The following is a 14,042-nucleotide window of genomic DNA, read 5'->3' as shown; positions in this document are numbered from 1 at the left end:
TTTTAAACCGTGTATATCTTGGGAAAGGAAATGAAAATATGATGGTCCAGACCCATTACCAGGTTCCTGCCTCATATCCAAATTCCATCTTCCTAATCACCGCCCCATCTTTGTCTCCTTCTAGATGACTTGCTTTTGGAGGGCTTCAACAACTACACATTCCTCTCCAATGGCTTTGTGCCCATCCCGGCCGCCCAGGATGACGAGATGTTCCAGGAAACAGTGGAGGCCATGGCAATCATGGGCTTCAGTGAGGAGGAGCAACTGTGTAAGTCTTCACACCTGGAGGCTGGGTGCTGGTGAGGGAACCTCGATTCACGCCTTCAGGACTGCCAGAATTAATTAGAGGCTCTTCTCTGGTCAGGACAGATGTCTGCTTGCTTCCACTCCCTCAAAAAAAAAAAAAAAGAAGAAGAAGAAGCAGAAGAAGAAGAAGGAAAATTAATATTACCTTAGATGGGTTATTGGTGTTTTAGAAAAGTGGCTTCATATGTTAGGGCTCTTTCAGTTACAAGCGACCCAAATTGGCTTAAGCAAAAAGGAAAATGATCCACTTGCAGAGCTGGAAAGTTCAGGGATGTGGGTTTCAGGTACAATGGGTTCTGTGTCTCTAGAACTTGGTCTCAGAGCTATGTTGTCTTTAGGTGGGTTACAGTTTCTTGGCAGCAGAAGGGCTGCCATGGCTCCAGCCCTTACCTCCTTTGGATTTATGTCCAACAGAACAGATTGGGTTCCCTGCCTGAGTCCATGAGTAGAGTCTTATTGACTCTTACCAGTTGGCTTAGGTTGGTGTCATATTTCTGAGTTATTCACAACGATGCAGGGTTACGGAAAGCTCTGAGTGGCTTATGTTATGGTCTCTATTCCATGTTGGAGCTGGAGATAGGACGTTGGCCTTGTCAAGAACATAGGGAAACAGGATGGGTGGGGCTGGAGGGAGAAAATGAGGCAGTAGGTTAACTTGGGTTCCTCCTGGAAAGGCAGTTCTGGGCATGGACCCATGTTCATCAGCATCACCAACCAATGGCCAGGAAACATGTTTGATCCTGAGATCAAGAAAGCTCAAAGAGATAATCTTGGTTTCCACACTGTGCTTCAAGAAATACCTGTCCTTCTGGGTTAGATGTGCCCCAGCATTCAAGGTTAATCTCTTTTGGGAACACAGGACAAGGTTGTGGAAAATGTTTGTCCCTTCCCACGCCCACACCCCTTTGGAGCCCCAGAATAGTGGTAAGGTTGCCGAAATGCAGCAGACAGGGAGGGGCAGCCCCCCACCACCGAGGGGCAGCCCCCCCTCCCCAGAAAAAGCGGGCTCCATGGGTCAGTGGACAAATGGGTGGTGTTTGTGGATTTTGGCCAGAGCCGCACATCAGAGTCCAATATTAACAGCACCCCTTCCTGATGGCATTGGCTCTCCCAGAGTGATTTATTTGATTTGGGACGTGAGTCATTTTTACTTCTAATCTGTGCTTTAAACACACACACAAACCACTAATGATTAAGTATTTGCTGTGTGCCAGGCATTCGCTAATGCCTCTTTGGCAGGGGGGGAGACGTCCAGTGTTAAAATAATAAAAAAACCAGAACAAACTAAAATGTTGATCAGAGAGGATTTATTCCATTATTATTTGGCCTTAAGAAAGAAAACGATTGGTTTCTTAAAAAAAAAAGATTTTATGTATTTATTTGAGAGAGAGGGAGAGCAAGCAGAGGAGATGGAGAAGCAGGGGCCCCCATCCCCGGACCCCAGGATCATGACCTGAGCCGATGGCAGACGCTTAATCGACTGAGCCACCCAGGTGCTCCAAGAAAAGGATTGCTTTCTAAATCATTTTTGAAACACATACTGGCGGAAATACTTCTGATGTAGTTAAAGTGACAAAGCAATGTTGCTAAGTGCTTGATATGTATTATTTAATATCAAAAGAACCCAACCATGTGGCCACTGTTATCCTCAATTTGCACATGAGGAACTGAGGTGCAGAGAAGTGAAGGAGTTTCCCCGAGGACACACAGCACATTGTCCCTTTCAGGTCTCAGGGACTCTCACACCCCATTGTGTGATTCACCATCTTTTTTTTTTTTTTTTTGTCTGTGGAAAGGTGGCTTTTGTCCTGTACAAAATCTTTCAAAAATCTCTATCAGAATCAAGGTCTGGAAATCAAGGCGAGGAAGAGCCCAGTGTATTCTAAAACATGGAATCCCAGTGACATGGAATCCCACTGCAGGATGATTATCATGTCTCTGCCCCTTTTCAATTCTCCTGTTGAGTTTCAAGAAGAGAGTAGCAGCTGGGCACCCACTAGGTCCTCAGCCCCCTCTGGTCCTTGCTCCTTCTCCCTTTCACCACACAGAGCAGACCTTGGACCCAGCATCTTGCTAGAATTTGCTAATATCGTTCCCTTTTCCCTGGATTGATTTCTATAGTTGCCTCCTATTTATATGGCAAGGGAAGCTCATCTTTCACTTGCTATACGGTTTCCTAGTAAAATAAGCTTCAGGAAGAAGAAGTGAGTGAATGGCTAGAAAAACGTTAAGTGAAGAGCAGCGTGGATGGGACACAGACACAGATGAGTGTTAGGATGAGCGTGTGCGACGAGTGATGCCCTGTCGGACTCGGACCTAGACCAGTGTGTATGCCAGCCCCCAGTTACAGCTCCAGAGAGACCCCTAGGGCTCCACAAGAGAGGCTGGAGGAGAATGGGGCTGGCCTGGGGGGGGTGGGGGGTCAGGTGCGAGCCCCAGAGCTTCGTGGGGCCCCAGGTGACCAGCCCCTCTGGTTCCTGCAGCTCAGTGAGGGAGAAGTAGGTGCCAGCCACACGGAGAGCTAGTGGCACTGTAGGGCTAGAGTCATGATGACATCACAGCAACCAGTGGTTCTTGGGTCCCGACCGTGTTCGGGTGCTAGGCGTTTCCTCCTCATGACAATCCTAGGATCTAAGTGTTTTTATGGGCTTTCTGATGGCAAAACAGAGGCCCAGAGAGGCTGATGCCTGACTTGAGGTCACACAGCTCCTAAGAACAGGGCCAGGCAGCGAACCCCCTGGCAGCTAGCTCCAGCACCCAGGCACCCAGACCCCTCCTAGGGACTGTCTAGATCCATTTCCCAGACTTCATCATTTGTAAATGATGCCACTTCTGGGTTCCAAGCCATATTAGCATTGGCTGAATATTTTTGGGCAGGGTCTAGATTTCTACAGCCCTTACGCTCCAGGTTTTATCCTAAACAACAATTTTTGTAAAATCATTAATTGTATGTCCTGATTGCACGATTTCTGGTAAGTTAGAGTAAATACCTAATGAGTCGGAGTTGTAGAACCACGTCACCTAAGATCACCCGTCCTGTGGGCCGCTGGCAGTACTCAGGCCGTGTTGGGAAGCCCGTGTCCCTATTCCCCGGCACTGAGGATGGTGTGTCGGTTCCCTGGGACTGCTGAAGCGAATGAGCACAGACTTGGGAGCCTCAAACAACAGAAATAGGTTCTCTCACAGCTCTGGCAGCCAGAAGTCCAAAGTTTTGGACTTTCAAAGTCCAAAGTCATGGTGTTTGCATGGTTTGCTCCTTCTGGAGGCCTTAAGGGAACATCTGTCCCACACCTGTGTCCTGGCTTCTTGGCAGCTGGCACTCCTGGGCTTGTACACGGGCAGGCTCCAGTGTCACCATGCCTTCCACTGTGCACTCCCTTTCCTCTTCTGTTACCAAGATACCTGTCATTGGATTTAGGGTCCACCAAGTGAATCCACCGATATGATTCATCTGAGCTCCTTAACTCCATGACACCCACAAAGATCTTTTTTTCTGTGTAAGCTCACATTTCTAGTTTCCGACTAGATGCATCTTTTGGGAGGCCTCCATACAACCCACTGCAGGTGACTGTTTGGCACCCACTGGACCGTGCTCCTTGCTTGCCCCATTTCCCCTGATAGAAACTTTGTGAAGCAGGTGCCCCATTTTGCAGACAGAGAAACTGAGGCTCCACATGGTGAAACTGGGGTGTTCAGCCACTGCCCCTGACCACCAGCCCTCACTGCCCTTGCTGTTGGTGTAGCCGCTTCCACTTTGCCACTTTGCTGCCCACCAACGCTCTTTCTGTTGGTTCATCCCTTGCAGCCTGAGTGTGGCGGCCGTTCTTCCATTTCTGTGATCCCATTATCTGTACCAGAAAGAGCAGCCTGATGAGGCCTGAGTCCACAGGGAGATTGACCTACACAGCCTTCAAAGTCATTTTATCTTTTATTTTTAAACATTTTATTTATTTATTCATGAGAAACACAGAGAGAGACAGGTCCCTGCAGGGAGCCTGACGTGGAACTCGATCCCAGGACCCCAGGATCACACCCTGGGCCGAAGGCAGATGCTCAACTGCTGAGCCCCCCAGGCATCCCCAAAGTCATTTTAAATTGGCTCCTGGGTGTGGGTGGCACAGTTGGTTAAGTGTCCAACTCTTGGTTTTGGCTCAGGTCGTGATCTCAGGGTCCTGGGATCAAGCCCCTGCCACCCCACCCCTCACCCCACTCAGTAGGGAGTCTGCTTGAGACTCTCTCTCTCCCCCTCTGCCTCTCCCCTCTTCTCTCTTAAATAAAGAAAGAAAGAAAGAAAGAAAGAAAGAAAGAAAGAAAGAAAGAAAGAAAGTCTTTTTAGAAAATGGGCTCCTAACATTTAAAGATGAATAGATTTCATAGTAAGAATCTAGGTTTCCATTAACCTTGGAAAAATCAGCACTGGGCTTGCCTCCCCTGCAGCCCTGACTAGAGATGAGCTGTCCCCCTTCAGGCAGGGTTATGGCCCCCACGTGTCCCCACAGTCCCCATAAGTTGCTTTGCTCATTTAGACCAGCAGGAGCTCTCAACCAGGGGTGGTTGGCCCTCCAGGGGACATTTTTGAGTCTCACACCTCAGGAGAGAAGACATTCCTTATGCCTAGTGGTTAGAGACCAGGGATGCTGCTAAGCATCCTACAGAAATGCATGGGGGGAGCCCCCTCACCAAAGACATACCTGACCCCAGATTTCAGTAGCGCCAAGAGTGAGACCACCCTGAGTTAGGCTGCTTCCTGGGCTCTGTAGGCATTTCAGGAATCCTTAGTTTAAACTTGGAGTTTAAAAATTATTAGTATAGCAGTTAACAGTTTACAAAGCCCCTTTGGTATTGTTAAAAGAAGCTGCTTTGATTGTTTCCCATCAAAAGAAGCTTTACTTGTTTGGAAAGGAAGGGTTTCTGTAATAGTGGGAGCAGGTGGGTGGGTGGTCAGTAACTGGGCCTTCCTCCTGCTGAGCTGGGCCAGAGTCCCTGAGGTGTGAGGACAGCTGTTGGGAAAGGCTGTCACCCTTCATTTGGCCTAAGGAATCAGAAAAGGCTGGGGTCTCCAGGCTTTGTTCCAGGACACAGTGATTTTTTTTCTTGGAAGCCAGAACCCTGGGGGATTTGCATCTGTGTTAAACTAAAGGCAAGCATTTGCATGGTAGTCATCTGTCCATCTTCCATCCATCCATCTGTCAATGCATCAATTAGTCCATCCACTCATCAACCCATTGATCAACTCATCCCTCTATTGATCCATCCACTGACTCATCCATCTATTGCTTCATCTCTCTTCCTTCCATACATGCATCCATGATCCATCTTCCATCCACCCATACATCCTTCTGTCCTTCCATCCGTCCATCCTGCATCCTCCATCCATCTTCCCTTCCTTTTTATGTGTGTCTGGACCCTGAAGTAGGCTTTGAGAATACAGAGATGATAGGACAATCCCCTACCTCCAGTAACTCATGGTCTTGGGATTTCAGACATAGGAGCCATTTTAACACTAACATGGCTGAGTATGGCATCTGAAGGATTCCCAGGGCCTGGGAACACATTGTTTTTTTCTGAAGACACCTAGATAACAAATGGAAAAAAATTTCCTCCTTCTTCTCAATTCTAGCATCAATAACTTGTACACTCAACCAGATGATATTAAGCAGCACAGGGATTTTTGTTTTGTTTTGTTTTGTTTTTTGCTCTTGAAACATCTTTCATTGACACATAATTTACATTTAGAAAATTGCATATATCATAAGGGCACATTTTGATTAATTTTTATTAATCACATACACCTGTGCTCCTGGCACCCATTTTAACTGAGAGAACACTAACAGCTCCCCAGAACTTTCCATAGCCCTTCTCGTAGTTTCCCTCAGTCAAGGATAACCATTATCCTGGCTTCTGACAGCAGAGTTTTTCCTGTTCTTGAACTTTCTGTAAGCAGACTTACATAGTTCTGTTCTTATTTGCATTTGGCGTCTTGTTCAGCGCTTGTGTTTGTGAGATACAACAGCTTTATTGTTTGTGGTTGTAAATCATTCATTCTCCTTGCTGTATTGTAGGGGTTGACAAATATTTTCTGTAAAGGGTCAGATAGTAAATACTTTGTTGGTCCTACGACATCTGTTGCAACTGTTGAGTTCTGCCCTTGTAGCATTGAACAGCTACTGACGATATATAGATGAATGATTGTGGCTGTGTTTCAATAAAACTTTATTTACAATGGCAGGCAGTGGGCCAGAGTTGGTTCATGGGCTGTGGTTTCCTCCATGGATTGGGTCCAACCTCCGCTGTACAGTATTCCCTTGTAACCCAATATTTTTAGGAACCATCTGAACACATGTTGCTACCCCCAGCCAGATTTTCTACCATGTTAGCAGGGAATTAGGTTAGTTTGCCTTTTTCCTAGACTTAGGAACTCACAACTGAGTGTTTTGGGGAGAAATATGTAGATTGGCTCTAAGGTCAAGTTATTGGGAAAACCTTTTAGACTCTAAACTTCCTGAACATCTGAGCATTGACGTCTGTGTCTTATCTGTTTTTTTTTTCTCACCCCAGCCATACTGAAAGTGGTGTCATCTGTACTGCAACTTGGAAATATTGTCTTCAAGAAGGAAAGAAACACAGACCAGGCATCCATGCCGGATAACACAGGTGCTTGTTGCCTCTTAATAACTGACAATGTCTGTGATGGGAAGGAGGGCCAAAGGAAGTCTTTGGTTGTTTTTTGGGTGAGGATATTAACAAGTGCTAAACTAAGTTATTTTTTTCTTTAAAGATTTTATGTATTTATTCATGAGAGACACAGAAAGAGAGGCAGAGACACAGGCAGAGGGAAAAGCAGGCTCCATGCAGGGAGCCTGATGCGGGACTCAATCCCAGGACCCTGGGATCATGACTGGAGCCAAAGGCACATGCTCAACCACTGAGCCACCCAGACACCTCTAAACTAAGCTATTTTCACTGACTTTTATCTCTTTTAGACTTTTTACTGCTGAAGACCCTACAGTGGGAAGTTCTTGAATCAAAGCATGGTGGGAGGTGGAAACTAATGGTTTTAGACCAGACAGGATCCTTAGGGAGCATCAATTCTAAGCCAGCCTCCATTATTTGTTTTCTTAAACAAATCTTTTGAGCATGTATAATAGGCCAGGCTCTGGGATTCATCAAGAAACTAAATAGGAACAGCCCCATTCCTCGTGGCTCATACAGTCTTGCTGGGGAGACAGACCTCAAGTTTCTCTGCAATTAGAGTTGCCAGATAAAATAGAAGATGCCCAGGAATACCTGAATTTCAGATAAGCAATAAGTATTTATATATAATTGGGAATATATATTTGGGGATAATATATTTATATTAATAATATATTTGGGAATATATTTATATTATCTGGATGTCATTATAAAATGACATTTTATAATATGTTGTAGGTTCTATGCAATATTTGGGACATAACTATAATTTGTCAATGTTGATTGTTTACCTGAAATTCAAGTTTAGTTAAGCATGCTGTGTTGTTATTTTTTTCTAAATTTGACAGCCTTACCTGCAAATAAGCGGTGTTTCATGTTATGGAAAGATTGCTTGGGTACCCCATGCTTGTGAGTGGCTGAACCAAAAGATAATTTAAGTCCCCAGCTTGTCCACCTGTTGTCTCCACAGGCCGGCGCAGGCCGGGTATTGTATGGCTTTTGCAAGCTCCCTAGAGCTTGCCCTCCATTGGACCTGTCAGGTGTTCCTCCTCCTTGCAAAGGGACAGGGGGAAAAATCCTAAAACCACACCATGTATCATTCACCACACATGCACAAACCACCAAGCAAGATTAGCCCTTGAGTGAAGGAAGCAGTCCTTATTTTTAATTTATTTTCTTTTAAAGAAAAGTTTTAAAATGCAGAAATACACTAATATAACAAGAGTCCACCATCCAGAATGGACATTTGTGAGCATGTTCTAATACTACTTAGTCCTTAAAATAAAACAGAGTAGCCAACAGTGACATCCCCTCATTCTCCCAGTAGGGTCCCATTCTCCTTGTGTCTCCAAGCGACCACAACATAATTGTCCCCTTACAATTGCGTTTTTATACTTTCCCATACATATATTTAAACAATAGATAGTGTTGCTTAGTGAGTGTGATTTTAATCTACATGAGTGATGTCACACTGGAGACATCCTTCTGCAACTTTTCTCTGTACTCACCATTATCTGGATCAGGGTTTCTTGACAGTAGCGCCCCCTAGTGTGACAACCAAAAATGTCTCCCATCCTTGCCACATGTCCTGTGGGGGCAAAATCATCCCCAGTTAAGAGCTATTTATTGGTCTAGAGAGAAAGAGAAAACTGAAGTCATTCCTTTAACTGCTGTTTGGTACTCACCTTGTGAAAATACCATGATATATTTATTTGCTTCCATATTAATAGACATTTAAGTCATTTCCAATATTTTTCCGCCACAAATGATGCAGCACCTATCTTGGCACAGTAGGACACATCTTTATTGGTAGTTGACCATATGTTAGGCGCTTTACATGCCTTACCTCATTTAATCGAGTTGACAAGCCCACATGGTACCAAATGGCCCACTCTTTTTACAAGCCAAAAAAAGCAAGGCTCTAGGAAGTTAAATAGCTTTTCCAAAATCACATAATTAGGAAGTGGGAAAGGGGCAAGAATTTGAACCTAGAATTGTCTGACCCTAAGGCCCCATGTGGAGCATACCTCCATCCCACCTCTTTGCAAAGCACTGGGGATGGGGTCACCAGTGACAGCAGTTTTCGGGACTCTCTAATGCTATGTTCACTACCATCATGCTCCATTTCTCAAAAAATGCCCAATGTATACACAGATCACAAATATCCCATGGAATGTGCCTGCCTTCCTAAGCCTTCTCTTTTGTGATACACTTGATGTGCTTTTTTCCTCTATCCAGCTGCTCAGAAAGTTTGCCACCTCATGGGGATTAATGTGACAGATTTCACCAGGTCCATCCTGACCCCACGTATCAAAGTTGGGCGGGATGTAGTACAGAAAGCTCAGACAAAAGAACAGGTAATGATGCACTTGCTGTTTATTTTTGCATGTGAAGTTATTTCTACACTTGCCATTTATTTCTGCAGAATCTTCCATACATACATACATACATCTGTTCACCCATCCATGCACTCCTCTATCCATCCGTTTATCCATCTATTCATCCATCCATCCATCTACTCATCCATGCACCCATATATCCATCCACCTTTTTATCCATCTGTCCATTTCTTTGTCCCTCATCCATCCAATACTAGAATATTCAAAATCCCATATCAGGTTTTGAAGATCCAGTACTGAACAAGAGCAGCACAGTACCTCACTCACAATCTCATCTTGATCTCTTAGTTTGTACACATGAGGTCAGACCTAAAAGATATATTTTTGAAAATGACTGTGTGCCCTTTCTGGAAACAGAACTGACCACTTCTAAATGGTCCCAGGGATGGAACAGGCTCTATGCTGTTCCGGGTCCCTCCATCCCTCTGATAGGATCCATTTAGTTATCTACACAGTCATTCCTTAGGTCTGACCACTCTGTTCCTTACTGCCACTTTTCTGCTGGTTGTAGAGATGGCATAATTTCCATTTTTTGTTTATTTTTTAAGGACTGGTTATGGGTAGGAGGGATATAAAAATCTGAGCTGCTGGCCGGGCTCATATGAAAATGCGGCCCACTGGGGATGACCATGTTCCCTCACTTCTCCCTACAGGCAGACTTTGCCGTAGAGGCTCTGGCCAAGGCTACTTACGAACGCCTTTTCCGCTGGATACTCAGCCGTGTGAACAAAGCCCTAGACAAGACCCACCGGCAAGGGGCTTCGTTCCTGGGAATCCTAGACATTGCTGGATTTGAGATCTTTGAGGTACAGCTTGGTGGGATCATGACAGCCATGGTCTTGGCTCTCTGGGATGAAGCTTCCCTTTGGAGAAGTCATTATTTCAGAGAAAGGCAGGCAGATGACCACTTAGAGTGGGAGGCTGTCTAGCTAAGGTTACACCCTTGAGAGTGTAAGAGATCTATTGTTTGGTGAAACTGAGAAAGCCAGAGCTACAGCTGGGCCCAGCAGGCAAGACCTGATCTCTTTCATCTCCCTCTCTCTTTCCCACCCTCTATGTTGGTTCCATTCTCAAGCCAGTTTTCCCCTCATGGTGGCAAGATGGCTGCCACAGCTCTAAACTACCTCTCAGCAACCCTGGAAGTTCCAACCAGTTCCAACTGTTTCCAACAGTTCAAACCAAAATCTTGCACTTGAGTCTCATTGACTCTTACCTGAGTTGGGCCAAGCCCTGATTTCAGGGTCTTGCCATACTTCATGTAGTGTGAATCCTGGATCCTACCTCCACAGATTAGAGGGACATTCTCAGTGGAAGGGAAGGTCTTGAGATTGACAGATTTTCTAAAAACACAGCACTTACTAGAGAATGACTCCCTCTCTGAGTTTCCATGTCCACATCTATACAGTGGTGGTATTGAAGTACCCTACACAGTTGTTCTACCCATAAGTCACTGTACAGGTGAAGGAGATAACCGTCCTTAAAACAACCTGGGGGTGGGGGGCTGTGACGTGACAATCGCCAGCCCCATGAACTCTAGGCAGCCTTTGCTGGGGCGAAGCCCTCTCTGGGCTCTGGGATGGCAGACGGGCTCTTGCAGAAAGGGTGCCAGCCACGGCGCTGTCTCAGGGGAGAGCTTCTGTGCCCTGTGTCCTCTGACCAGGATGCTCACTGGGCCTCCCCTGTGTCACACACCCAGGTGAACTCGTTTGAGCAGCTGTGCATCAACTACACCAACGAGAAGCTGCAGCAGCTCTTCAACCACACCATGTTCATCCTGGAGCAAGAGGAGTACCAGCGCGAGGGCATCGAGTGGAACTTCATCGACTTCGGGCTTGACCTGCAGCCCTGCATCGAGCTCATTGAGCGGCCGGTGAGGGCCCACGTCACACTCGCATGCGTGTGTGGCCTCGTTCGGCTGGCACGTGGGCCCTGCCCTCGCCCCGCGTGTGCACGGCTTCCCCCACCACCGAGTCCTTGTGAACTCGATCACACTTTCCCTTAGCCCACATTTCACTATCAAAGGTATTTTCTTTTTTTTTTTTATTTCTCCCTCCTTCCCTCCCTGCCCTCCTTTCCCCTCCCTTCTCCCCCTTCCCCCCATTCATTCATTCTCAAAGGCAAGGGCCTTTGTTTTGTTCACTGATGTATCCCTAATTCCTAGAAGCATGTCCATAGTAGGTGCACAATCAATAATTGTTGAATGACTGTGTACTGAGCGGGGTGCCTCTTTAGGGGCTAGGGAGGGAACCAGGAACCAGATGGACTTAGTCCCTGCCCTCTTGAAGGACCAGATAATGAAACCAGACAAACAAATCAACTAAACCTCTGATAAGGCCTATGTGGAGAATGATTTAGGGAGGCCTGCTTTGGACAGAGCAGTGGAAAAATACTTCTCAGGGTGCCCGGCTGGCTTAGTCAGAGGAGCATGTGACTTTTGATCTCAGGGTGGTGAGTTCAAGCCCCACGTGGGGTGTAGAGTTTACATTAAAGAGAGAGAGAAAGGAAAGAAAGAAAGAAAGAAAGAAAGAAAGAAAGAAAGAAAGAAAGAAAGAAAGAAAGAAAGAAAGAAAGAAACTTCTCTGATTGGAATCTAAAAAGTGAAGACCCTCCCAGCAGAGTGAATGACATGTGTGTAAATTATGGCCATATTCTTGGCACCTTGGTTTAGCCTGTCTAGGCCACAGAAAAGAGCTTATTCAAAGTAACCCTGAGGTGAATATTTATGTAAAGGAACAAATTCACGAGTGAAATCTTTGTTCAGTGTGTGCTGTCCACCAGGGGGCAGAAGCAAGCATGTTCTTTTGGTGCCTGCCCTTCCATCCCCAGTGGAGGTCCACTGGACAGAGGGTAATTTGAGGTTAGATTTGTAGGAGTGGAAGGCATAAATCCATCTTTATACATAGGTAGAAAAGGTGATAGAGCCAGGGGGAGGCTGCCTATGGTGTGTTTCGGTGGCCAGCTCTCTCTGGCAAGCCCGAGGCTTGGGCACCCTAACTGTGATCCTGCCTTCTTTGTTTCCCACAGAACAACCCTCCAGGTGTGCTGGCCCTGCTGGACGAGGAGTGCTGGTTCCCCAAAGCCACAGACAAGTCCTTCGTGGAGAAGCTGTGCACAGAGCAGGGCAACCATCCCAAGTTTCAGAAGCCCAAGCAGCTCAAGGACAAAACAGAGTTCTCCATCATCCACTATGCTGGGAAGGTACCAGCCCCGGGTGCCAGGGCTCTCTCTGTCTCCAGGGACCAGGCAAGGCACTCAGAATAGGAGTGGTTTGGGAACGGAAGAGTCCAAAGGCATCCGTGTAAAGCAAATCCAGCAAGTCCTGCGATATATGATCCATCTGAGTGTCTATAAGGAAGATGTATATATATATACTCTAACCTCTATAGCATTTCCCAACCAGGGTGGCCAGGAAGTTCTTTCTCGTATAGACTCTGAATCCTTCCTGCTACTATTTAAACCCAACAGGAAGGGCCAACTGGGATGGGATGACTGATAAACACACTCTGGAGTCCAACAAAAATCTTCCTGACCACAGTCTTGAGCTTGCCACTGCCAGCCTGTACTCTCCAGGCAAATATGGAATGATTGTCTTCTTCCTTCTCCTTGTCCTCTTCCTCCTCCCCCTCCTCCTCCCCCTTCTTCTTCTTGATAATGATGATCATAATGTGATGGCTATAAATATATAGGAGCTTCCTCGATGGCTCCTGAGGGTCCTGGGTAATGTAGAAAAGACACAGCTTAGCCTGGCTTGCAGGATCCGACTACTTTATTATCTCTCCAGTGCCTCTACTGCCTCGTGCAAACAGGCAATGCCCTGCCTATACCAGGGGGATGGCAAACCACGGCCCCATGTGCCTCATCTGACCCACAGCCTGCTTTTGTAAATAAGGTTCTATGGGCGCACAGCCTCATGCATTTGTTTACATAATGTCTTTGGCTGCTTGTGACACTACATGAGAGAGATGTTGTGCCCTGCAAAGCTGAAAATATTTACTATCTGGGCTTTTTACCATAAAAGTTTGCCAACTCCTACCCTATACTCAAGGGAGTGTACATTCCCTTAAGCACACAGAATAACTCTTTTTCTCTTTTCTGCCTTCCCAAGTGTTTTTTTTTCCCTGTGATCAGGCCTGGCTACCATGGTAACAGCCCATATCCCATAATAACCCTCCAGAGCTATTTTACAGGTTCCTTCCATTTCAGAGCCACAGTAATAAAATAAAAGGTTTGTCCATGTTCAAGTCCGGAATCGAAAAAGGTTTACTCGTCCTTTTTTTCTGTATATCCATATATCAGGATCTCCAAGGCGCAAAAATTACATTCTCATCAGAGATGAGAAAGGAGGTTCCTCAAACATAATGTAATTGTTGCCGAGGCTTCTCTGTGTGGGAGGGGATCCCTGGGTGTGGAGGGAGGGTTCTTGCCATCAGCAAAGCTCTCCATCTGTCGGAACTCACAGCCATCCTACTGGGCTATGCAGAGTGGAGGCTGTCAGAAGCTTACTAAGAGAAGTGAGAGTAGATTCAGTGAGGGGTGCTGTTAGCTGATGCCTCACCGTGCATCTACTGGTCTCTGCATGGGTGTTCGTGGCTTCCCATTGTGATGGCTGCTGATGCCATTTCCTCTCTGACCTTGGAAGATTGG

The 14,042-nt window shown here is 46.2% G+C and overlaps 1 protein-coding gene across 4 annotated transcripts in view; it reads left to right on the top strand.

Annotated features, from left to right (window-relative positions):
* MYH11 (myosin heavy chain 11) overlaps window positions 1-14,042 on the top strand; it is a 117,419-nt gene that overhangs the window by 69,665 nt on the left and 33,712 nt on the right. For all 4 annotated transcript variants that reach the window (XM_055339711.1, XM_055339710.1, XM_055339713.1 and 1 more), the window contains 6 exons: window positions 125-268; window positions 6,865-6,960; window positions 9,238-9,356; window positions 10,052-10,204; window positions 11,095-11,268; window positions 12,423-12,596. In XM_055339711.1, the coding sequence (XP_055195686.1) occupies window positions 125-268; window positions 6,865-6,960; window positions 9,238-9,356; window positions 10,052-10,204; window positions 11,095-11,268; window positions 12,423-12,596 (860 nt within the window). The remainder of the gene's footprint in view (window positions 1-124; window positions 269-6,864; window positions 6,961-9,237; window positions 9,357-10,051; window positions 10,205-11,094; window positions 11,269-12,422; window positions 12,597-14,042) is intronic.

Source organism: Nyctereutes procyonoides, unplaced genomic scaffold (assembly GCF_905146905.1).
Source record: "Nyctereutes procyonoides isolate TBG_1078 unplaced genomic scaffold, NYPRO_anot_genome, whole genome shotgun sequence".
Taxonomy (NCBI): domain Eukaryota; kingdom Metazoa; phylum Chordata; class Mammalia; order Carnivora; family Canidae; genus Nyctereutes; species Nyctereutes procyonoides.
Note: the sequence above shows the minus strand (reverse complement) of the source record. Positions and strands in the feature narration are given on the sequence as shown.